This window comes from Mesoplodon bidens (genome assembly GCF_964165515.1).
Source record: "Mesoplodon bidens genome assembly, chromosome: 13".
Taxonomy (NCBI): Eukaryota; Metazoa; Chordata; class Mammalia; order Artiodactyla; family Ziphiidae; genus Mesoplodon; species Mesoplodon bidens.
This window is the reverse complement of record NC_138169.1, coordinates 16570479-16595697: the sequence shown is the minus strand read 5'-3', so window position 1 is coordinate 16595697 and position 25219 is coordinate 16570479. Positions and strand designations below refer to the sequence as shown.

General features: G+C 38.6%; 1 protein-coding gene across 1 annotated transcript in view; it reads right to left on the bottom strand.

Moving 5' to 3' along the window:
* The window catches only part of NAA25 (N-alpha-acetyltransferase 25, NatB auxiliary subunit), a 77409-nt gene that overhangs the window by 3977 nt on the left and 48213 nt on the right, over positions 1 to 25219 (bottom strand). The window contains exons 16-23 of the mRNA XM_081253196.1: positions 22692 to 22843; positions 22032 to 22157; positions 17765 to 18008; positions 17214 to 17337; positions 15807 to 15872; positions 13485 to 13582; positions 11604 to 11714; positions 6167 to 6313 (exon numbers count right to left, since the gene is read on the bottom strand). Of these exons, the coding sequence (XP_081109322.1) occupies positions 6167 to 6313; positions 11604 to 11714; positions 13485 to 13582; positions 15807 to 15872; positions 17214 to 17337; positions 17765 to 18008; positions 22032 to 22157; positions 22692 to 22843 (1068 nt within the window). The remainder of the gene's footprint in view (positions 1 to 6166; positions 6314 to 11603; positions 11715 to 13484; positions 13583 to 15806; positions 15873 to 17213; positions 17338 to 17764; positions 18009 to 22031; positions 22158 to 22691; positions 22844 to 25219) is intronic.

Genomic DNA, 25219 nt, shown 5'->3' with positions numbered 1-25219 from the left:
TAGAGATCCTCAGGTGTAAGTTAAAATTACCACTACCTCTGGTCTCACTGCAAGCTCCATCAGAAGACAGTGGGTCATTTTCAATTTCATTAAATGCAAAGATGGCTAAACTCATCACAGATGTATATTTTTCCATGTGACTTTTCACTGAGACCCCTGTTGCTTTAGCATTACCAATCTTGCAAGTAACCTTTGTTATAAATCATATCAAGTCGGAAAAACGAGATTTCTGATTTCTAGTTTTCATCAAGAAAAAAAGTTAGGGGTTTCCCTGGTGGCGCAGTGGTTGAGAATCTGCCTGCCAATGCAGGGGACACGGGTTCGAGCCCTGGTCTGGGAAGATCCCACATGCCGTGGAGCAACTGGGCCCGTGAGCCACAACTACTGAGCCTGCGCGTCTGGAGCCTGTGCTCCGCAACAAGAGAGGCCGCGATAGTGAGAGGCCCGTGCACCGCGATGAAGAGTGGCTCCTGCTTGCCGCAACTAGAGAAAGCCCTCGCACAGAAACGAAGACCCAACACAGCCATAAATTAATTAATTAATTAATTAATTAATTTTTTTAAAGAAAAAAGTTAGAAAATTATTACTAAGTACTTTAGCCATAAAATCACTACTATTTTGTTATGAGCTGTACAAAGTGGAAAAATTGAGATTTCTTATTATTAGTTTCATCGGAAAAAAAGTAGAAATTTATTATTAATTTAGACTTATCACAGCCATTTTTTAAAGGCATCAAATTTACCAGTATCATCTTTTCTAGTTACAATATTGACAGGCCTCCCTCCCTATTGACAGAGTCCACGATCGTGTTCCAGAGGCCAAACAACTAAAAAAGACCAGTTTTCCTAAGGCTGCTCAAATATGTGAGTTAAATATTTGCTGCACGTTTGACCTGTGGTAGAAAGCACAAAAAATAAAGGGGATGGAGTGTTCAAACACAGAAAGAAGGTTGGCTGAAAACTGGTTAGCTTTACATGAAGCTGGCAGTACTTTAAAGCCCAAAAGAAACCAGATAAGCACATTTTATGACCCAACAAGTGCATAAAAAGGCATGTACACAAATACATGTCATTCAGTACTATACGTAAAAGCAAATGTACAGAAACAACCTAAAATATGTCCAATGGCTGTGGTACATTCATATTTTGAACAGAATTTTGTTTAAAATATTTTGTTTAAAAGAACCAGATTGATCTAGATGCAGTAGCCTGAACAGAACTCTTGAATATTGGTTGAGTGAAAAAAAACCATGCTTCTGAATAAAATAAAGTGTATACAATTTACTTTAAAAAAAACCTAACAGATGTTAGGGTACATTACATTAAGACCAGATGGTTTTTTTTTAAAAATGGTGGGGAGGGGGACACTTCCCTGGTGGTCCAGTGGATAAGACACCATGCTCCCAATGCAGGTGGCCCAGGTTCGATCCCTAGTTGGGAACTAGATCCCACATGCATGCCACAACTAAGAGTTCGAATGCCACAACTATGAACCCACATGCTGCAACTAAAAGATCCCACATGCTGCAGCAAAGACCTGGTGCAACCAAAATAAATAAATATTTTTAAAATGAGGGGAGGGGTGTTTTGGCATACAACCAGTTTCAATGGATACTGCTAGGGAAGAGGAAAAGGGACCAGGACTAGAGGTAGTACTCCAGAGGCCTTGTTCATAGTGTTTCAAGTTTAGAAAGAAAGGAAGGAAGGAAAGAAAAAAGTGAACCTAATGTAAATGGAACTGAAGTTGTTTTTTCTTTTTTTTTTTAAACCCAAAAGAAAGTACTGAGCACTACATGGATCCAATATTTGGTGGCCGGTGCTGCTCAGTATGTTATATGTATCATGACTTTAACAAAATAAGGCAGTATACAGCCATTATTGTTTTGTTTAATCTTCACTATAACCCTATGAAGTAGGTATTATTGTATCTGAGCAGGACACTATGGGGCCTTCCTGGGACAGGCCTTCCCCCCATATCCTCTGCTTTAGCTCTTCTCTGAAGTACCTAGATAATAGTATTTGATGCAAATTTCCTGAGTTGTTTTGCAGATGTGAAGTCAATCCCCCCACCAAATGGAAGATGTTAACTACTTGATGACCATGAGCACATAACCCCAGGCCTCCTGGAGCCTAAGGACTGATAAAGTTAACCCCTGTGACACCACCCTGTTCCCCCATCATCAGCCAATCAGAGAACTGTGCACGATCTGATCACACACCCTACGACCCTCCTCCCTCACCTGGCTTTTAAAAATGCTTTGCTGGAACCCTTCAGGGAGTTCTGGGCTTTTAGGGCATGAGCCACCCATCTCCTTGCATGGTCTTGCAATAAACCTTTCTCTGCTCCAAACTCCAACGTTTCAGTTTGTTTGGGCTCACTGTGCGCTGGGCACGCGAGCTTGCATTAACATTATTATGATTTCCATTTTACAAATAAAGAAATTGAGGCCCAAAGAAGTTAAGCTACTTCCCCAAGGTCAAAAGATGAAGACAGAACCAGGGCTTGGAAAATCTAGAAAGTAGCCCAGAGTTAAGGATAACCTCTAGAATAATCAAAATGAGAAATCTGGGCTTCCCTGGTGGTGCAGTGGTTGAGAGTCCGCCTGCCGATGCAGGGGATACGGGTTCGTGCCCCGGTCTGGGAGGATCCCACATGCCGCGGAGCGGCTGGGCCCGTGAGCCATGGCCGCTGAGCCTGCGCGTCCGGAGCCTGTGCTCCGCAACGGGAGGGGCCACAACAGTGGGAGGCCCGCGTACCATAAAAAAAAAAAAAAAAAAAAAAGAGAAATCTTATTCCTCATTTCAGGAGGCAGATAGATCTTTCACCAAGAACCACTCAATCCTCTTGACAACAGCAGGGCTACTATGCCTGTCACCTTTGTATCCAACAGTCCTTCCCACATACCACTGAGGCAGGAGATAGATGGGCTCCAGGCCAGGCATTTACAACTGGCCTCCTGTTCACACCTCATGGGAGGAGGAGAAGATGAGCTCCAGGCCGGACATTCACTACCAGTCCGTTTACATTTCCTGAAGCAAGAACAAATGGGCTCCAGGACTACATGTTTATGACTGGACTCCTGTCTGTATTTCGAGATGTGCACCTCAATATAAAAACCAGCAACAGGAACAGGGTAAATAACCGGACATTGGGCATTTTTATGGCAGGGACAGAGTGGGACTAAACCCTATTAAATGATCCAGAGGTCACACACCTCCCAACCTTGGGGCAAGGGAAACACTACGCATGTGCAAAAGCCTACACAGCGTCAAAAAGGCAGGAGATGCCAGACCACAGTAAGTCCTGCCATCTCCTCCCAGAGGCCTTTGCAGTGGGATCCATCTTAACTTAGGGGTGCGTGCACACCCAGGGGAGGGTCCAGAAACAAATTAGCCCTGGGGTCAAAACAATACAACTGGCCAAAAAGAAGACAAAGACCCGGAAGACTGACACCTTATAAAGGATTTAAACTTCCCAAAGGCGCGACTCTCTGAGTTCGCCCATGCATCTTTCCGCGTGTACTTTGCTTTTCCAATAAACTTTTAACTTTTCTTTACCTGCTGCCTCCTTGCCTGAATTCTTTCTTGCCAAGGCACGTAAGGACTAGCGACCCAGGCCCTACTGTTGGCCCCTGTGGTCCAGTGGTTAGGACTCCCGCTCTGGGAACTAAGATCTTGCTTCCTGCTACTGCTCACTGCTGCTTGCTGCAAGCTGCCCCTTACTGCTGCCTGCGTCCGAAATCACCATGGGCTCTGGCTCTACCAAATGACTCATGGTGCACCACACAACTCACTTTCCTGCCTCTGTGCTGTTGTCTGTGCCTCCTCCTGCTTGGGATTCCTTTCCTCCATTCCTGTCTGCCTGGTGAAAATTTATTAATCCTCAAATGTCCCCTTTCCAGTGAGACTCCTTTTGACTCACTCAGATTTTTGTGCCTATATCGTATCTCCAATTTAGAAATTTGTATGCATCGCTCTACAGCCAGGTCTTTGATCATTATATTTCTACAAACTTTAAGCCCAACAATAGTGAGCTCAATAAATGTATATCTACTTATTGAAAATCTCAAAGATGTCCAGCAAAGCCCAACCACATGAAGCAATGTGACATCTGTCCAAGTGTGCAATCCTTAAGATTTTAAAAAATAGGTACTATAATTTCGAGTTCTTACTTTTCTATACTATTCACAAAAGGGGATGGGAGTTTAGAGCACAGAATGAGTTTGCATTTAATCTAAAAAGTCAAAAGTTAAACAGCTCCAAATCTACTACTATGAATTACTAGATCTCTTTATAGGTAAAAGGGGTCCAAAAGGACTAGCAAGGACCTTTTGGCATGCACGTGGGGGCAGAAGGCAGATTCCTGCCTGGGATGTACCTGTTTCACAAGGATTTAATTACTAGGCCTTTACTGGATAACCAAGTACCTGGAAGTCATAAAGGCTAATGGCAGACACAAATGTGTTAAGGGGATAGAGAAGAGGGAGAGGTGGAGGTGGTTCTGGATGGTGGGACTGGGACTCATTTGGGGCTGGGAACTGGGAGGCGCTACTCTCTATTTTCTAATTCTCTTGTAACAAGCATACATTTTTGTCTGTAAAGAAACAGTGAAACACTACAGAGCAGTTAAAAGGAACAAGGTAGATAAGTTACTTATATGTAATGATCTCCTAGAGACTAAACACAAAAACAAGAGACTAAACAATATGTATAATATGCTATCATTTGTGTTTAAAGGCAAGATGTGGCGGGGAGGGGCATGGTCATAACGTACTTGTAAATGGGTTCTCTAACTCAGGAAGATTACACAAGAAATCATTGATAACAGCAGTTCCTTCTAAAAAGGGAACTAGGGAATGGGTTAGAATGGAAAGGAGACATTTCACTGGATATTCTTTCTTTACTCTTTAAATTTTTTTTTTTTACCATGTACATATTTTACTTTCCAAAACAATGTAAGGCTTAAAAACAGGAAAACAAAAATACTAAAGAATTAATAATCCATCAATCAGTACCTCTAATTACCACTGAAGTCTATATTCATTCTAATGTACATAAGAAAACAGTTGAATATCTAGCTTAACTGGCTAAAACCAAACTTCTAGCCAACACTTGTCTGCTTTCTTTAATCAGTCTTTGGAAATGTTAAATGCTGTGAGCCCTTTCCCACAGTAAGCCCTTTTTTCAAAGCTCTAACATGTTGACATTTTACAAAAGAGGGGCTTACAACCTTTTAAAGCTGGTGTGCCAAGCAAGATTCCATTCACTCCCTTCCCTAGAAGGGCCTGGGTGGAGGTCTTAGGCTAGGATGATGCCTGCCCTCAGACTGCTGGATGAGCTTCCTCATCAGCAGAGGCTTAGGTCAGACCAACTACTCAAGGAAAGCAAACTCCACGATCGGAGTTTCATCACTGGAACAACTAGCCAGAATCAGGTGACTCCACCATTGCTCTTCTGGCTCCTATCAAAATCCTAAACCTACTCCAAGCTGGTGCATGTTAACTTACCTGACACCATTTGTTTGTTTTATTTAATTAACTTTTTAAAAAGGATCCACATTTTTTAAAGTGAGACTATCAGGGATTTTGCTAGCAGAATTTTAAGAAACCAGCCTAAAATAATGATCAGGAGAAAACTAACTGACTAGTACCTTTGATTCCATACTTGTTTCCATTCCTTTTTGGCTGGCTTGCTCTGGCCTCACTATTACTGACATAATTAGTTCTGATGTCCAGCATCTTTCCTTTTCCATGAGATAATTGCTGGGCTGGCAAAGAAACCAGCCAATCCAACAGCAGGTAAGTTCTCAGTCAAGGAGATTGTCCCTGAATCTCTAAAGTATGGCTGGTTTCCTATGGTGCTCAAAACAGGGACAATACTAATTCTACTCTTCAACAATTCATCAGTTGTTTTCACAGTAAAAGAACACCCCCAAAAATGTATTCAAAGGTGGAAAGCGGGAGCGGGGGATGAAGGGGGAGGAGACACCACCGCCACCAAGACCACAGCAAAAATCCAGTGCCAGGCACCTTCTAATCACAAGTCCCATAAGGAGAGAATAATGAATTAAAAATTAACTTGTCCCTGTGATAACAATAAGAACAGTTGAATATCTATATGTAACTTATTGCTGATCAACTATAGTCTCTTACCATACAGTGTCTTACCAGTGAGAGGGAAGTGTCTTCTAAAATAAGTTCTTCAAGTTTAAGTGCAATTAGATGTGTTTCAAGTCCTTTAATATGATCCACAACATTCGAAATTAAAGTCTGAAGCCCAGTAACATAGTCTTGGAAACTGGTAAAGACAGGTGGCTGGAAAAAAAGATTTTTAAAAAGTTGAAAGATTATCAAATGTATTTCTCCCATGCTATATCACATAAGATATACTAATTTCATGCTATAGCATTACTTAATTCTATTAATAGTAACAGGATGGGACTTCCCTGGAGATCCAATGGTTAAGACTCCGCACTTCCACAGCAGGGGGCGCGGGTTCAATCCCTGGTGGGGGAAATAAGATCCCACATGGTATGTGGTGTGGTTCCCGCAAAGAAAAATAGTAACAAGGATAGATACAGTTTGGGATATTAAGAGAGTCTCTCAAACCAAGGTAAATTTAATAGCCACCAATGCTAACTCAGTAATGATGACTTTTTTTCAGTGTGGTTTTATTTCACTCTGGGGAAGTGGAGGTGAAAAAACAAATAAAAAATCTTAGTTGGTCATTATTCAACTTCAGGTTGGGAATCTCCTAGAACACTAAAGGAGATGAGAAGAACCAAGTCTTCATTTCTTCTCTTTATGTCTTTGAGATTTCCTCTAATGTTAATAACAGAAACAGAAATTCTAATGGAAAAAATGATGGGTGACAACAATCAAGAAAATTCTGAAAAAGAGCCGTTAAGGGGAACTTGCCCTAATAGATATTAGAGTATATTATAAAGTTACATCAAATCCAGATGGGACTGGTATATAAGTAAACTGACAAAGACTGAAAGGACATAAATCCCAAGATAGAGCAAAGAATATAAAGGAATTTAAATGGTGACCTTTCAAAACAGTGGTTTTCAAGTGGATGAATGGTAATGAATAGCCAGCTAGACATATTGTGAAATATAAAATAAATAATAAATAACAAAATAAATTCCAGACAGATTTAAATACTTAAATTTTTTAAAAAAATCCATCGAAGCACCAGAAGAGGATTTAGGTAGTGGCTTTTGCGATCATAAATTGAAAAGGTCTTTCTAAACATAATACTAACCTAAGAACAGTTTAAAAAAAAAACCTTGGGGGAGGGGCAATAGGTGGTGGGGGGGAGTGGGAGGTACAAACTACTGGGTTAAGATAGGCTCAAGGACATATTGTACAACATGGGGCATATAGCCAATATTTTGTAATATCTGTAAATGGAAAGTAACCTTTAAAAATTGTACAAGAACTAAAAAAAAATTTTTTAATCACCATACATTTGGAAATTATTGAATAGCACCTAAACAAAACAATGGTCAAAGAATAAATCACAACAAGTATTAGAAAAAAATGTTTGCTGGGCTTCCCTGGTGGCGCAGTGGTTGAGAGTCCGCCTGCCGATGCAGGGGACACGGGTTCGCGCCCCGGTCCAGGAAGATCCCACATGCCGCGGAGCGGCTGGGCCCGTGAGCCATGGCCGCTGAGCCTGCGCGTCTGGAGCCTGTGCTCCGCAACAGGAGAGGCCACAACAGTGAGAGGCCTGCATACGGCAAAAAAAAAAAAAAAAAGTTTGCTATGTCAGATGAAGATATGAAGTACCAAATTTGTGGGACAAACATAAAGTGGTGATTAGGAGCAAATTTGGAGTCCAAATCCCATTAGAAAAAGGATAAAACCATGAAACCAATGATCTAAGAATTAATTCAAAGGAGTTAGGCATGAAAAAAATTTATTTTTTAAAAATTACTATATTGACAAAAAAATCACTCAAGTTAAAAGACATGTCAAACTGAAAAATACTGCATCATATATGAAAGAGGATTATGTTAACACTACTATGTTAAGAGTCTAATCGCTCAAAACATATCAACGGAAAAAATACTACTACCGCAATAGGAAACGGGCAAAGACAGAAACAGAAAATATATCAAAGAAATCCCAGCAGTGATACAATTTTAAAAACAGATGAACACAAGAAACCTAGCCAATCAACTAGTTAAGGCCAGCTTTTCACTCAAGAAGTCGTCTTTGAAGGTGCAACATCAATAGAATTTTTTTAATGCTAATTGGGAAAAGGAGAGTACCAATGTTTGCCTATCAAATGGGTAAGGATACAGACACACCACACCACTGGGGAATGTAAAAACAGGTATCTCCAGCTTTTTGAAAGTTCGCTTTACGCCACTTAGCTTTCAGGAGAGACCTACATTAGTACCTGTTTTGGCTAACCAAAAGAAATCCAAAGAGGATTTTCGCTTTCATAGGAAAAAGAAGGTGAAAAGCGTGTGCAGCAAGCTGTTACAGAAGCAGCGCACACCCTTAGCAGCAAGAGTGGCACCGGAAGTGCCACTCAACATCAAGCCGCCACAGCGGTGAACTATGTCTGTAAGCATCTGTGCTTTATCTCAATTTACTTTGTGCATCCAATAGCAAGATGTGTCCTAAGGTAATTGCTTCTTCCCTTTATGCCACCTGGGCTTATGAAAGGTTTCAAAGGAATGCTATACTTCTGGATAGCAGGGGAAACCTGTATACATAGTAATGTCAGATCTAAGAGATAGCCTAAGGAAATCATATTATAAATTCATCTTGTGTTTGTCCATATTTTTTTTTCTTTGCGGTACGTGGGCCTCTCACTGCTGTGGCCTCTCCCGCTGCGGAGCACAGGCTCCGGACGCGCAGGCTCAGCGGCCATGGCTCATGGGCCCAGCTGCTCCGTGGCACGTGGGATCCCCCCGGACCGGGGCACGAACCTGCGCCCCCTGCATCAGCAGGCGGACTCTCAACCACTGCGCCACCAGGGAAGCCCTGTCCATATTTTAATAGCAGCATTATTTATAATATTAAAAGAAAATCAGAACCAACTAAACATTCAACAATGGGAATAAGTTATGGTATATTAATATAACAGGATAGTACATAACCATTAAAAGTAATGAGATACATCTATATTTGCTGAAATGAAGAGATGTCTAAGATACCCTATTAAGTGAAAACAGAAACAAATAGCAAAGTTGTAGAACTTTCTATAGAGCATGATTCTGGTTTGTATGCAGTGGCTATCTCTGTTTGCTGGGAAAACGGGTGATCTTCACTTTATTCATATATTTAGGTTACACTGACAATCAGAAAAATAGGCGGCTATTCTCATTTTTGGAAATTAGAAAAGCAGTAACTACAAAAACTCTCACAAAATCCAAACACCAAAAGCTATTTGACAAGTACTAGAAGTGTAGGTTTTCATTAGAAGAGAAAGTAATCATGCAACCCTGATCAATTCTTTCAAACTTTGCACTCATGGTCTGTTAAATTATCTTGAACAAAGTGAAGGAGAGAAACGAATAAATGGCAACACCCAGGACAAGTGTCAAATCTAAAACATTCCTGAATTGTTACTGAATTGTGCAGGAAGTTAGCATTACTAATAAAACCATCAACATTTTCAAACGACAATGGTTACTATATTCCTACAGTGAACAAAAGTCTTCCATTAATAATAATAAGATAAATTCAAACATTAACAAAACAGCATGCCATTAGAGAATAAATCCTAAACATCTTTCCTTATGAAAAGGATATAAATTATGTTAATGTTTTACACATGCAAAAATTAAATCAATTAAGATGGGAGGAAACTCCAAAATTGAATACAAACAGAAATAGATGAATCTTATTTACATCACACTAATAATATAATCTGAGTTTTTAATTCCAGTGCTTTTACAGAGTACCTCAACTGTCTACATTCACTGGAACATATTCTAAGCACAAAAAAGAAATGCAAAAATTTGAACTTCATTTAGTGGGTTTGTTATTGGAACTGGTACTGGAACCAATGTACTAATTCCAAAACTACTTAGTATTTATTGTAAAACAGCAAATGAATAAATATATTGATGCTGTTGGGAACCATGGTTCTTACTCTGAAAAGAAAACTACAAATATGGAATGAGGGAAGGAATGGAAGGAAGAACACTTGATATTGGACTAAAACTGGAGGTACCAGTATGAATTAATTACTTAAAACTGTGTGTGTGTGTGTGTGTGTGTGTGTGTGTGTGTGTGTGTAAATAAATTTCCTGTCTCTCTTCATGGCCATTAACTAGAAAACAGTAAAACCCTAATAGCAATTAGTATACCTAACAACTAGATCTTGGTATTTTGAATACCATTCCCCATAAAGGAACCAGGGCTCATTGAAAAAAATGACTGATTTCAGTTCAGTGGGTGAGTACAAAGTGCTTGGAGCATTTTTGTTGTTTCAGACAGTAAGGGCTCAAAGACCAATGATGTTCAAGGACGGGAACCAGCTTCAAGTGGCTCCCATTAGCCAAATCTGTGCATCCAAAAGAAAACGATGATAATAGTTTACAAGGTAAATTTAAAAAAGAATGAGTCCACAGTGATACTAAAATAGTGATATTAAAAATATACAGCTCTATTTTACAGAATGCCAGTTAATAAATGATAAATGATTGGTAGAATTTTAAAAAATCACCATTGTGGAACCACCAAAGAAATAAATGATTCATGCAAGTTAGACTAACAATGGATGTTAAAACCAGTGGGTGAAAGGCTGGTGGGGAACAGGATATTCAGAGTCTCAAAGCATCATCTCACAGATTAATTACACAGGGAGGAAAGACACTCTTACAATAAAGAAATCCGGCAGATACTTCCTTTATCAAATAATTAAATCTGAAATTATCAATAATGGGACATAACAACATTGGTGCCTCCTAATTTAATAGCTAAAAAGGACACAGCATCTATGTTTAACCTAAATCTACGGAAACAATTAGCCAAATCCAGACTGTGGGACAGTCTACCAAAATCCTAGCTAGACTTTCCCACAATAAAGACAAACAGAAGCTAAGGAAGTACGCTTGATGAAAGAAAGGTACAGAGAAATGACAACTAAAAGCTGTGTCAGACCCTTAGTAGGATTCTAGTATTTTGAAAAAGCCTATACGGGATGTAACTGGGATAACAGGGAAAAGGTTAATATGGACATTATAATATTATTGTATCAATATTAAATATCTTGAGTATTATGGTTTTGTAGGAGACTGTCCCTGTTCTACCCTGGTGTGTTAAGTATCACAGTCTGTACTTTTCTTTCAAATGGTTCAACAAATGGGGGTGGGGGAGGTAGAGAATGAGAGAGAGAGAGAGAGAGATATAGCAAATGTGGCAAATTGTTAACAAGTGGTGAATCTAGGTAAGGATGTCTGGGTGTCATTATACTAGTCTTTCAGCTTTTCTGCAGGTGTATAATTTTTTTTTTAAACGCTGGGGAGGGTAAATGAATGCATATTGGGTCCTATGATCTCTTACAAAATGCAAGAAAACAGTGAAAAGAAAAGGCAGCGTGCAGCCAGATTGTTACTTGTGTTTTCTCTGTTATTACCATGATGATGCTCGTTTCTTTTTTCTTCTTCTTCTTTTTCTGTAAATTTAATTTGTATGGTCGCAGGACACTCTCACAGTAACTGGACACCCAAAGGATAATAGAAATAGTCTGAAAGAGGAAAAATTGCAAATTCATCAATAAGGATTACACTCAACATATCTATCAAGAACAAAGATTATGAACTAAACAAAATTCTAAGCAAACAGCTCTTCTATGCAAATCTCTTCAAGTTCTCTTGTAACTCTCCACTCTCTAATTTCTACAGTCACCACACTGATCCAGGTCTTCTTCATCTCCCACTCAGAATACTGTCTTTATTCTTTCTTCTGGCTCTCCCAGCTCTCAACTCATCCTCTACTCCAGTGGTCCCCAACCTTTTTGGCACCAGGGACCGGTTTCGTGGAAGACAATTTTTCCATGGACGGGGGATGGTTTGGGGATGATTCAGGCTCATTACGTTTATTGTGCACTTTATTTCTATTATAATTACACTGTAATATATAATGAAATAATTATACAACTCACCATAACGTAGAATCAGTGGGAGCCCTGAGCTTGTTTTCACTTGCCACTCACTGATAGGGTTTTGATATGAGTCTGCAAGCAACTGATTTATTAGGGTCTCTGTGCAGTCAAACCTCTCTGCTCATGATAATCCGTATTTGCAGCCACTCCCCAGTGCTAGTGTCACTGCCTCAGCTCCACCTCAGATCATCAGGCATTAGATTCTCATGAGGAGCTCGCAACCTAGATCCCTCGCATGCACAGTTCACAGTAGGGTTCGTGCTCCTATGAGAATCTAATGCCGCTGCTGATCTGACAGGAGGCAGAGCTCGGGCGGTAATGCAAGTGATGGGGAGCGGCTGTAAACACAGATGAAGCTTCGCTCACCTGCTGCTCACCTCCTGCTGTACGGCCCAGTTCCTAACAGTCTGTTAACAGACTGGTTAACAGTCCGTGGCCCGGGGGTTCAGGACACCTGCTCTACTCAGTCCAATTTTCTTTCACTTCCTTGCAGAAGATGGGGATCCATTAACATCCTTTTCACTGAAGTGAAAGGTCCAAATTCCTAGGTATGGAATCCAAAGGTTCTGTAAAATATGCCTCTCCCCACCCACCTCTCCATCCAGATAAGATACTGCCTCACCTGCAAACCTTAAATTGTGTATGAAGAAATCTCCCCAGTTGGTCAGCACATATTCTCCTTTGAATTAAGTTAGGTGTTTATACGTGTTCACCTATGCTACAGTGTATTCATGTACATATATACATGCAATGATTTCTCATTCACTCATTAAGTATCTCTTAGGCACTTAAAATGTCACCAAAACAGAGAATATTGCCTTCAGGAAGCTTACAGACTAGTAGAGAAAGAAAGTAAATAACATGTGACAAAATAAATGGAAAAAAGATAATGGACTATGAGTGTTTGTGATCCTCTTCTCTCTCTCTGGTTAAAAGAAAAAAAATGTTTTGCTACATCAGCTCCTGGATTCTCCTTCATAATGCAGAATCTTAGCAATTAGTGAACAGCAGCAACAAATTCAGAAAACTGGCAGAACTAACTTAAACTACATAATAGTTGAGTCAAAAAGGAAAATGAACAGGAGAGCTAGATTTGCAGTGAATCTGAGGAATCTTTAGAGATTTGTAAAGCAAATTTCAAGAAGTTTTACCCTAACATTATGAATGAAATTCTCCTGATACCCTTGGAAGGAATTAGTTCAGAAAATTGAAATTGCTTTTCAATTAACAAAAGGTGGGAGTGAGGGGTTAAATTACAGGCATAAGGTGCCTATTATCTGTTTATTTTTGAAAAATTAATCCTGCATACAATTAAGGAAAATTGAGTTTTTCACAAAGAGAACAAAAACATACCTCAACCAAGAAGACTAGATTTTCTAAAAGAGTAGGATGTGTTTTCAAGTTACCATCTTTAACTTCTAAGAGATCACCTTTACATTTACTGAAGACATCTGAAAACAGAAAAATATTTTATGGTTTTATTCAGCTTTTGTCTCAATGTTATTTTTAGGAACACAGTGCACAATCTAATAAAGAATAAGCAAATATAAAGATTTAATCCAGAAAGCTCCCCCACCCCAATGAAACAAACACCAAAGAATATCTATTTTAAGCTCTTTATTTTTTTAAGTTTATTTTATTATTTTATTTTATTTATTTATTGTTTTTGGCTGCATTGGGTCTTTGCTGCTGCCCTCAGGCTTTCTCTAGTTGTGGCGAGCAGGGACTACTCTTCGTTGTGGTGCGCAGGCTTCTCATTGCAGTGGTTTCTCTTGCAGCGGAGCACAGGCTCTAGGCACATGGGTTTCAGTAGTTGTGGCACGTGGGCTCAGTAGTTGTGGCTCGTGGGCCCTAGAGCGCAGGCTCAGCAGTTGTGGCTCATGGGCTTAGCTGCTCCGCAGCATGTGGGATCTTCCTGGACCAGAGCTTGAACCCGTGTCCTCTGCATTGGCAGGCAGACTCCCAACCACTGTACCACCAGGGAAGCCCTATTTTAAGCTCTTTAAAAAGCCACACAACTACTGCTCTATTGTCTTCAAAACATAAAAGGCAGACTTATAAATTATATATTCTAGGGTCTAAACACCAGCTATGGGGACTTCCCTGGTGGTCCAGTGGTTAAGACTCCACACTTCCAGTGCAAGTGGCCTGGGTTAATCCTTGGTCAGGGAACTAGATCCCACATGCATGCCACAATTAAGAGTTCACATGCCACAACTAAGGAAGCCCACGTGCTGCAACTAAGGAGCCTGCAAGCCGCAACGAAGGAGGCTGCCTGCCGCAACCAAGACCCAGCGCAACCAAATAAATGATTTAAAAAAATAAAATAAAATATGGTATAACTGTTTAAAAAATAAATAAACACCAGCTACACCTTTCCACAGATAGGCCATTGGCACAATAAAAATAAGACTTCAGGGCTTCCCTGGTGGCGCAGTGGTTGAGAATCTGCCTGCCAATGCAGGGGACACGGGTTCGAGCCCTGGTCTGGGAAGATCCCACATGCCGCGGAGCGACTGGGTCCGTGAGCCACAACTACTGAGCCTGCACGTCTGGAGCCTGTGCTCCGCAACGGGAGAGGCCGTGACAGTGAGAGACCCGCGCAGCGTGATGAAGACTGGCCCCCGCTCGCCACAACTAGAGAAAGCCCTTGCACAGAAACGAAGACCCAACACAGCCAAATAAATAAATAAAATAAATTTATTTAAAAAAAAAAAAAAAGACTTCAAGTGGATGGTTTAAAAGAACTTGTGCCATTATAGACTAAAAGACCAATGTGTATGGTAGAAATGCACCTTCCTAACAAATACCAGGTTTTATTCTCATAATCTTGATCATCTTTTAATTCTCAGTCTTCATTTGAGCAACAAATAAAGGACTTTTTAGGCTCCTAAAAAGAAAGACCCTTATAGATTTAAAATGCACAATAATCTATAATGGAAAAGAATCTGAAGCTGTACACCTGAAACTAACACAGTATTGTAAATCAACTATAGTTAAATAAAATAATAATTTTTTTAAGTATTTGAGAGAGTTAAAAGAAAATGCATATGTATATTCTTTACCAAATAATTTCATTGCTAGGAATTTAACCCCAAGGAAATATTCAAATAAGTACCCAAACAATTGTGTCCCAAGATATTTATGTCAGCATTGTTATGCATAATATATTATGTACTCAGAGCATATAAATAAATCTGGTACACTGATACAATACTGTGGAATATTATGCAGCCCTTAAAACAAATGGGGTGTGTATATAACTGACATGGTAAAATGTCCAAGATAACGAATAATTAAAGCCAGAAAAGCATGTATTATACCTTTTCATATATTTCTTTTTTAAATCACTACTATGTATTTCCATACACACATGTATGACTGTTTAGGTGGTATGCAGAAATACAGATGGCAAAGTGCTAACAGCACGTACCTACTTACCTCTGCAGGAATGGGGCTGGGAAAGGGGAAAAGACCATACCCACTTGTGTACTGTTTTACAATAGGTGTCTACTACTTTTGTAATCAAAACTTTTTAAAGTTAGAAACAAAGTCTTTAAAAATACCAAAAGTGTGCATTATTATTTTTCAAAACCTCTTGCAAGTTTCTATGAAAAAATGAGCTACTGTCAGACAATCAGATACAATATGGGAATCCACAGTAAGACCACTTACCTTTTAACTGTTCTAGTAAAGACTTAAGACTATTCTCTACTCGCTCCTGGATCTCCATTGTATCCTCTAAAATTGAAGCACAATGAAAAACTTTCAATTCAATTTTTAGTAAGATAAAGAAGCAAGACCAATACCTGGAAGCATAGGCAAGAACATTTTCTTTTCTCTTAAGACCCACAGGCCTCTAAATTCCATTACTGAGAGAAAGATTAATTACTGTTCTGCCAAAAGCACTACCTAAGATTCTCTAGGAGGACCAGAAATCTACATGTTTCAAATACTCTAAATGACAGGATCCACAAGCCTTATGACTTGGGAAAAACAAAACACAAACAAAAAAACATGACCTATATGGTATTTGTGACTCTCGCTGGGTTGATAGCTTAGAAAAAAATATTTTCTCTACAAAGTTTAGGCCTTCTTCTTTCTTTTTTTAAATATTTATTTATTTATTTTGGCCGCACCAGGTCTTTGTTGTGGCATGCGGGATCTTTAGTTGCAGCATGCAGACTTCTTAGTTGTGGCATGCAAACTCTTAGTTGCGGCATGCATGCGAGATCTAGTTCCCCAACCAGGGATCGAACCCCGGCCCCCTGCATTGGGAGCGCAGAGCCTTCCCTGGACCACCAGGGAAGTCCCTAGGCCTTCATTTTTAAGTAAAGAATTTAATCTGATACAAATGAAGTTATTTATAAAACAGAAACAGACTCATAGACATAGAAAACAAACTTAGAGTTATCAAAGGGGAAAGGGGATGGGGGAGGGATAAATTAGGAGTTTGGGATTAGCAGATACAAACTACTATACATAAAACAGATAAACAACAAGGTCCTACTGTATAGCACAGGGAATTATATTCAATATCCTATCATAAACCAGAATGGAAAAGAATATGAAACTACATGTATATATATACAGGTATAACTGAATCATTTTGCTGTACACCAGAAACTAACATAACATTGTAAATCAACTATACTTCAATTTTTAAAAATTTTTTAAATGAATGAATGAAAAGAATTCAACTTGAAATCCAACAATATTTCAACAAATCAAGGATTTCTTCAACTTTTGGCCCTAAAAAATGATTTTAAAATAGACTTAAAACAGAAGTGGGAAAATGAGGGAAAGGGAGTGAGCAGCATTTAGAGGTGCAGGGGCGGGGTGTGGGGGGCGCAGCAGGGTGGATTAAAAATAAAATATGGAACGGACTTAAGCTTCTACACATTATTTTGTAAACTGTTTAATGGACTTTATTATATAGCAAACCAGACATTCCAGAACAGCTTACAGCTTCCATCTCCTACAAATTTTTCCAAATATGTGAGGTTATAGATATTTTGTTGCATTTACTAAGTTTTCAGTGACAAAGACCCTGTAAACATACTCATGCAAGTATACACTTACCTAAACCATTGATGTCCAGCTCATAAATATCACTAACAAGATAAAAAGAGCTGGTCTGACACTGAGAACAGCCAGAATTAAAGAATCCAGCCATTCTGGTAGGTACAGGACCAAGGAAAGGATACTGGAAAGGAAAAAAAGTTCTTTAAATGTTCTTTAAATCCACTGAAATTTAAATTCATAAAATACAAAATGAGAAAACAAGGAACTGGATAAAAATCTATCTCCATGATTAAGTTACAAAGCACTGATCAGCAAGCTAATAATAACCAAATCATTATGGTGAAAACAGAAACGCTGTATTAATTTGTCGACAGGTATTAAAAAGTTTACCATCACAAAAAAGCTATTTTGCTTTTCCTCACTATCCAATTTGGATACTGAGGAAGCCTCTGCAATTCCCCAAGTTTAAAAAGTTTGTCTTTTTCCTGTAGATGCCATAAAGTGGGACAAAATACTGTTCTTTACTACTCACCCATCCCCAATTCCTATTTTCAAAAAGACAGTCACATATTATTGCAGCTTTGATTGTAAATACGCACTGATGATACCTGAATGTCCTTCTCAATAAATCGCTTTCCCATCTCCAGGGCCACCTCCAGCTGTTGAAGGAGCAAACGGAAAATATCAATCCGGGAGGATACTCCATTCTCAGTGGTCTTCTCTGAGTTCTCTGGCCCAACAGAATGGTTAAGACTTGGAAGTCCACTGATCAGCCTCAAGGTTAAGGAACGGATTCTTAACCACATTGTCTCCTCCTCCAAGGAAAGTTTCTTATGTTCTTCAGAAACATCCCTTAAAAAGAAACATCCGCAAACCATCCATTTTATTCCTGTTAACTTTAAAGCTTTCAAAGTTCACTTTCATCAGTCAAGACGCCTTTGAATGGTCTCAGCTTTCATTTAATAGCTGAATGATCTTGGACAAACCAAAACAGTCCAAGTCCCCATTTCGGTATCCATAAAATGGGAAAGATAACCTACCTAACAGGTCGTTTTCCCCTCACGTGAGATTCATTTTTCTGATGATAAAATACATAATATAAAAAATTCAAATGACAGAAAAGTAAAAAAAGTAAAGGGACAACAGGACCTGATAACCAAGAACCTACAATATATATATATTTTTTAACCACCAAAATGGTTTTATTTTTGACACTGCCAACATGCACAACAAAGCATTACTTTGGTTTCCTTAAACATTACTTAAGTACGCATTAGAAATATATGTTTACATTTAAGAAATGTAACACATTAAAAAACTCCATAAACATAATTCTTTCTCAATACATTTTCCTGCTTTGTTTCACACATAAACAACATAATCTACAAAGTCATAAATAAAACTATTAACTCTTATGACCTAAAAGTATATACAAATTTTGGAACTTGACAAGAATGTCCTTTTTCTGATTTTATATAAATAACAACATGCAGTATTTGCAATGTTTTTTAATTAAGTGAATGACTTACAATCAAAACTTTTACTGTCTCCCAACCAGTTCTCCCTATAATAGACCTTCAGTGCACTTGGTAAAGATGTCATATATTTAAAAAGTCAAAGTGGTCAAAAGACTAGATTTTTAAAATAGAACAGAAGGTTGCCATTAAATATTATTAAGCCTTATTAAAATCACTTCTGTTTGTCTGAAGAACAAAAAATGCTCCCAAAGAGTATATGCTCGTACTATCTTTTTTTTTTTTTTTTTTAATTTTTGGCTGCACCCCGCCGCATGTGGGATCTTAGTTCCCTGACCAGGGATCAAACCCACACCCTCTGCATTGGAAGGTGGAGTCTCAACCATTGGACCTGATTTCCAGGGAAGTCCCTATACTATCATTTAAATGGAAGCTAACAGTCTTAAAAAATCAGATTAAATTTGTATTAGTCTTGGGAAAAATATTCCACTGAGATTCTGTTATAGGAACAGAATCCATGCTATCCTAAGTTTTCTAAAATTTATTTTGAACCATCACTTCGATTAGTTAAAACTTTCAGGGTAAAAATGACACATAAAAATGATCTTAGAAAGGCATATTTAGAATTCCTGATACAGAACACTTGATTATTTAGTTTTTGTTTAATGACTGGAAATCTTTATTCCTTCAGAAAATAATAACATTATTTGTTGAGTGACACCATCTATTTAGTGATTTACTAGATAACCACTCAAGGTATATTAAGTAAGCACTCAAATTATTTTTATGTAACAAAAGTCAAAAACACTTTTCATGTTGGAATTGTTTCATTATGCATTATTATTTTTAAGGCCGTGATTTACAGAGTATAAAAATTAGAAAGAAAAACATTCTCAATTAATATTCTCACTAAATTTAAATGATTCAAATGATAAATAATCGTAAGCTAAGCACTGTCACTACTTTTAAAATCTAAGTTTCTAAGTTTCATTTTTCAATCAATACAAATATGATCTGCTTCACACTATTAACTGCCACTCAAACTTTATGTTTAAAGAAACTAAATATTCTTTGTTAAAGAGCAGTTTACAACAAATGTTTTTCTATGCTCTTACAAAAAAAGATTCTGATATGCATAATGAATCTAAGTCAAAATCCACAAATGGTAGCCAAAATTGTCAACTTTCAGCCTAATACAACATAAATCCAGTTATTTTGCATAAACAATTCAAAATTAAAGTTTATAATGGAAATGTCAACAAGTCATAACTACAACATTACTACTGACAGAGAACCCACAATATTAACATGCTTGGTATAGACCCTATCAGATTTTGCAATATGATGTACAAAAATGAACTACAAATATTTATGTAATATACTTTAAACAGATAAAATGGGTTCACAGTGTTTATACTATTTTGCAAACTGCATCTTTTTAGGACAGTGTGTACAGAAAACAGTTAACATAGGGCTTGCCTGGTGGTGCAGTGGTTAAGAATCTGCCTGCCAATGCAGGGGACATGGGTTCAAACCCTGGCCCGGGAAGATCCCACATGCCGCGGAGCAACTAAGCCTGTGCACCACAACTACTGAACCTGTGCTCTAGAGTCCGCGAGCCACAACTACTGAAGCCTGCGTGCCTAAAGCCCGTGCTCCACAACAAGAGAAGCCACGACAGTGAGAAGCCTACTCACTGCAACAAAGAGTAGCCCCCACTCACCACAACTAGAGAAAGCCCACACACAGCAACGAAGACCCAACATAGTCAAAAATAAAACAAATAAATAAATAAATAATCCCCCACCAAATATTCTTTAAAAAAAAAAAAAGTTAACATAGCAACCCTCAGGCTATTATCTTCAGAAGGACCTACTTGCAAGGCTGGCCCTTGCCTGATGTCTGGGAACCTAGCAGGCCAACCATTCCCTAAATGACAAGAGTGGCTCACCTGCCTAGATTGTTCGTACAAATTATGTGGTTAAGGGTGAACAGCGCTTTCCTTCTGGGAGCCTGAAATGTTGGTACATGCTAGACTGAGGGTGCCTACATCACCAGCCGATGAAAACCTTGGGCATCAAATCTTTAACGGGCTTCTCTGGGCAGAAATATTGCACAGAAATACCGCATTTTTTGCTGCTGGAGAAAGGAGCACACGCTCAGTATATTCCTTCGTAGGAGGGAGAGAACACCAGAAGTCTGTGCATGGAGTTTTCCAAACCCCACCTGTATGTTTTTTTCCCTTTGCTGATCCTGTCATGTATCCTTTTGTTATAAAAAAAACTTAGTTGTGAGTCCAACTACATGTAGAATTCCATGAGTCCTGGCAAATCACTGAATGTAGTCTTGGAAGCCCCCAAATTACAGCATATTCAGAACTACCCTGTATACATGTCTCTGCAGACTTGTGCACTTATTCCTTAGTTTCCACTTTCCTAGAAGTGGTTCTGCTGAATTAAATGGTACACAGCCTTTTCTATCGTGATACATATAACTAAAACTCCCTATAGAAAGGTTATATAAAGTTTTACTGCCATGTAAACTCACAACCACCACTTTCCCATAACCTAGCTGAGAATAAGGATTAATCTTTTTTTTTTTTTTTTTGTGCTGTACGCGGGCCTCTCACTGTTGTGGCCTCTCCCGCTGTGGAGCACAGGCTCCGGACGCGCAGGCTCAGCGGCCATGGCTCATGGGCCCAGCTGCTCCGCGGCATGTGGGATCCTCCCAGACTGGGGCACGAACCTGTGTCCCCTGCATCGGCAGGCGGACTCCGAACCACTGCGCCACCAGGGAAGCCCGGATTAATCTTTTTTTATGTGATAGGTTAAATCTTCATCTGACAGATTAAAATACAAATCTTTATTGCTGTAAAGTACATTTCTTTAATTTCCTATTAAACCCTTTGCCCCATTTGTTTTTCATTTATCTTCTTATTGATTTATTGAGTTCTCTGTATATGTGAAGGATATTAATATATATGAAGAAATTTACCAATTTACCAGATACCTCTAGAACTTGTTAACAAATTTACTTCTATATAGAAGACTAATATTTAGAGGTCAAATTCTTTGTTTCCAGATCTGATGTAATGCTGAGAAAGACTTTCCCAACCATTTAAAAATATTTTTTATATTTTCTTCTAAGTTTTAACATATAATCTTTAATCCATCTGGAATCCATTTTCATGTATGCTGTGAAGGAGGAATTAACTTTTAGATTAACCAGTAATCTCAACATAGGGGTGAGGTTTTCTTTTCTTCCTTTGGCTTACCTATATTTTCTGACCCCTACAATAAAAATGTTATTATATATATGTAATATATAATATAATATATAAAACTCTTAAATTCATCTTGATTCTTTAAAAATAAATTGCTTGGGGTTAAATTCAAGTTACCTGTCTTTTGGATCCCAGCTAAAGAAAACATTTAAGTCTCTGTTGTCTCGCAAGGCTTCCCATGGAATGTCATCTTCTTCTGGCCGAAGATTCATTGACTTTATACTTTCTGCTAAGCTGGTTGATCTGTGATAATGAAAACTTATTTAAGTATTATTCAATAATAAAATAGTCATGAAAACATGTTAGCCAGGACTTTGTTTTACTAGAAAGAGAGAAAAGGAAAGAGTGAAGGAAGAAAGGAAGGCTTTAATATTAGGAAGTAAAAGCTCATATAACATGAAATAGAACCAAGCACTGGTTCTGGCCTGCTACGCAGCAAAAGAAAGGCATCTGGAGGCCCAACCAAAATAAAGTCCATCAGCATTAATTTCTGAAATCCCATGTTTGCAGGGTATGGGGAAGCTTGTAAACATAATATGGGCCAGGGATGATGACCATGGCCTAGCTGTTTTCTGTATGGAACCTGGGATGGTGCTGGCAGTACCCTATCATTCCCCATGACAGGCACCTTCCCCTTTCTTCCCTGTTCCCTCCTACATTTTTTTTTCCCATTTTTCTTTAGCTTAAGCCCGCTAATGACACCCATGAGGCCCATTAATGGTTCTCAGCATCTGATCTAATCTCTTAGTTCCTTATTAGCTCTTGTGCAATACTTACACATTTGCTTCAAGTAGAAGGTCTAACAACATCCGTTCAGTACGGACTTGTGCAAAATGAAGAGAATTATTCAGCCTGTTCCTAAAAGCGATAAACTCTGGGATCTTCTCAAATGCACCATATTTGTAAGCTTGAATAATATATTCTGAGGTCTGGGAAGGAAAGATATCACCTTGGTATAAACATTTCACATGTCAGGAGACGAAGACATACCTTGCCAGACAAAACAAAACAACACTCAAACTAAAATTAAGATGTTGAATCTAATCTTTAAAGTTCTTGGTCACCAAATAGAATATCAGCTTTTAAAAATGATGTTTTTCTTCTATACTATACTGGAGTCAGATGTCTTCTTCACTAATATTACTACTAATAATATTTAGCTGCTGCTACCACCATGTAGACTTTCTCTTAGCAGTTATGTTCATTTCAACAGGACTGAAGGTTTTGTTATACCACATCAGTCAAGGTTTTGGTTAGTGCCATTGTGGAAGGGATATTACTCCATGTTTTTCTGCATCTAAAGATAAACTTTGTTTCATACAAAGGTTCCCAAAACACCAGAATAATATAACCATCCCACCACCACCACAAATAAAAATTACTGTCCTTCATAAAAAAGATAGGCTGCTCCTTGGTTTGGTTTACTTCTGAATAATATATCACAAACATAGGAATATGTGCATTGCATCAAGATAGAAGACACCAAACAAAAGACCTATAAAAATTCATGTCATCATCCATCCTGAGGACAGAAAATGCAAAAACCAGGTTACCTGTCCATCCAAACTACTATGCTAGAAAATCCCATAACATACACCACATGTGCTTTAATTAGATTAATACATATATACAGATGAAACATGAACAGAGGCAAGATAAAGAATCCTAAGCAGAAATTCTGGCACAAGAGAAGAAAATCTCAGGGAAGAACATTTCATGGGTGTGGGCCTACGCCATCAGGATCGGAAGTCAGAAGGGCACCCTTTTGGGCTAAGTAAAGTACTAAACTCAAAGTTGATGTCTGCCCCCAAAGATCCTTTCTTTTTTGCACAGCCTCAGTCAGCTCTGCCCCCATCTCCATTATGACCGAATAATTTGCCCAATAGGAAAATAGGCCAATAGTCAACAACGTACCCTCTGATACACAGCCTCGCAGGGTTCATTTCAGGCCGCGGGATTGCGCCACGGGCGCTAATTCAACTGCATTCGATGCGGCTTTTAAACCCCCATGGGACACCTCGGCGAGCTGTTTGCCTGCAGTATCTGGAGAAATTAAAGACGGACGGACACAAGAAAATTAAAAAGATTACTTGTGATCCTGCAGGTTTAAAGAAGGACTATCTGAAAAAGCTCAAGTGTACCTTCTAGCTTGATTAAAGGACAGTGATACGCTCAGTCAAGAAGAGGCCAGGATACCCTAAACACATATGCCTATCCAATGGCCTCTTGGTTTGGAAAACATAGCAAGGTTTACCATCAGCCCTTGCAATAGGACCTTACAGTTTGAAAAAAAACAGCTGGTTAGGAACATATGATCCAGCAACTAATCAGGATAAAAATTTGACTTTGGTGATTCCAATCAAATTTATTAATTATAGTTCCAAAATATGCTATGATTAAAGGAAAGAACTCAGCCTTACCAAGTGTGGAGTAAGTTTTAACTTCTGAGTGGTCCATGGAATACCACTTTAGAAAAAAGGCAAGAGAAAAATAAGGGGCCACAAAAAAGGAATGCAATCCTTTAACAAACTAAGAAGGCAACTATAGTTCTCTGGCTTCTTTTTTTAAGATAGTCCTCCTTTAATACTGCAGTAAAGTATCACTACAGAGCTAGAAAAGGGCCTGGGCAGCTATCAATAGGACAGACTGAGGAAGCACCATGATTTGAAGAAACAATGACCTATTGGAACTGCAGGCAAAACTGGAAGCCATGGGTACTTTAAAGACTTCTGAATATCAGAGAATGTTGTCTGTACCCATTTCTACTCATTTATGCACCAATGAGGCTATTGAGATCCCATATGGATTCCTGAAATGAACCCTGGTCACTGTAAAAATTAGCGAAATACATGGACATCAAACTCTTGAATAATGATCTTCATGAATACCTAAAATGGAGACTTGTAAAGGCAATTTTTTTAAAAAGTATGAACATGTAAGTTACTTTTGGAGATATGTAAATCTAAACTCTAGTTTTTATATTATAAAACTCTATTCCAAATAAGATGACAGCAGACAACGACCTTTCCAAAAAGAAAACCCTTACATCGACCTTCCAAATACAATTGTCAATCCCATAGCACAAAGCCTTACAAAGCAGATTTTCCATTTAAGGAGTAGATGTTCTTTCAAAGAGCTAGTTGGTAATTGAAATACATCAGTCACTCAAGGAAAAACCATCTGCGGGTGCCAAAAACTACCAAGAATAAAAGATGTAGAGCACAGAGCTTTAGCTTTCCAGAGACGTACTTCTAATACTATCAGAAGGTTTAACACATACAGTATAACACTACAATCGTGATCTT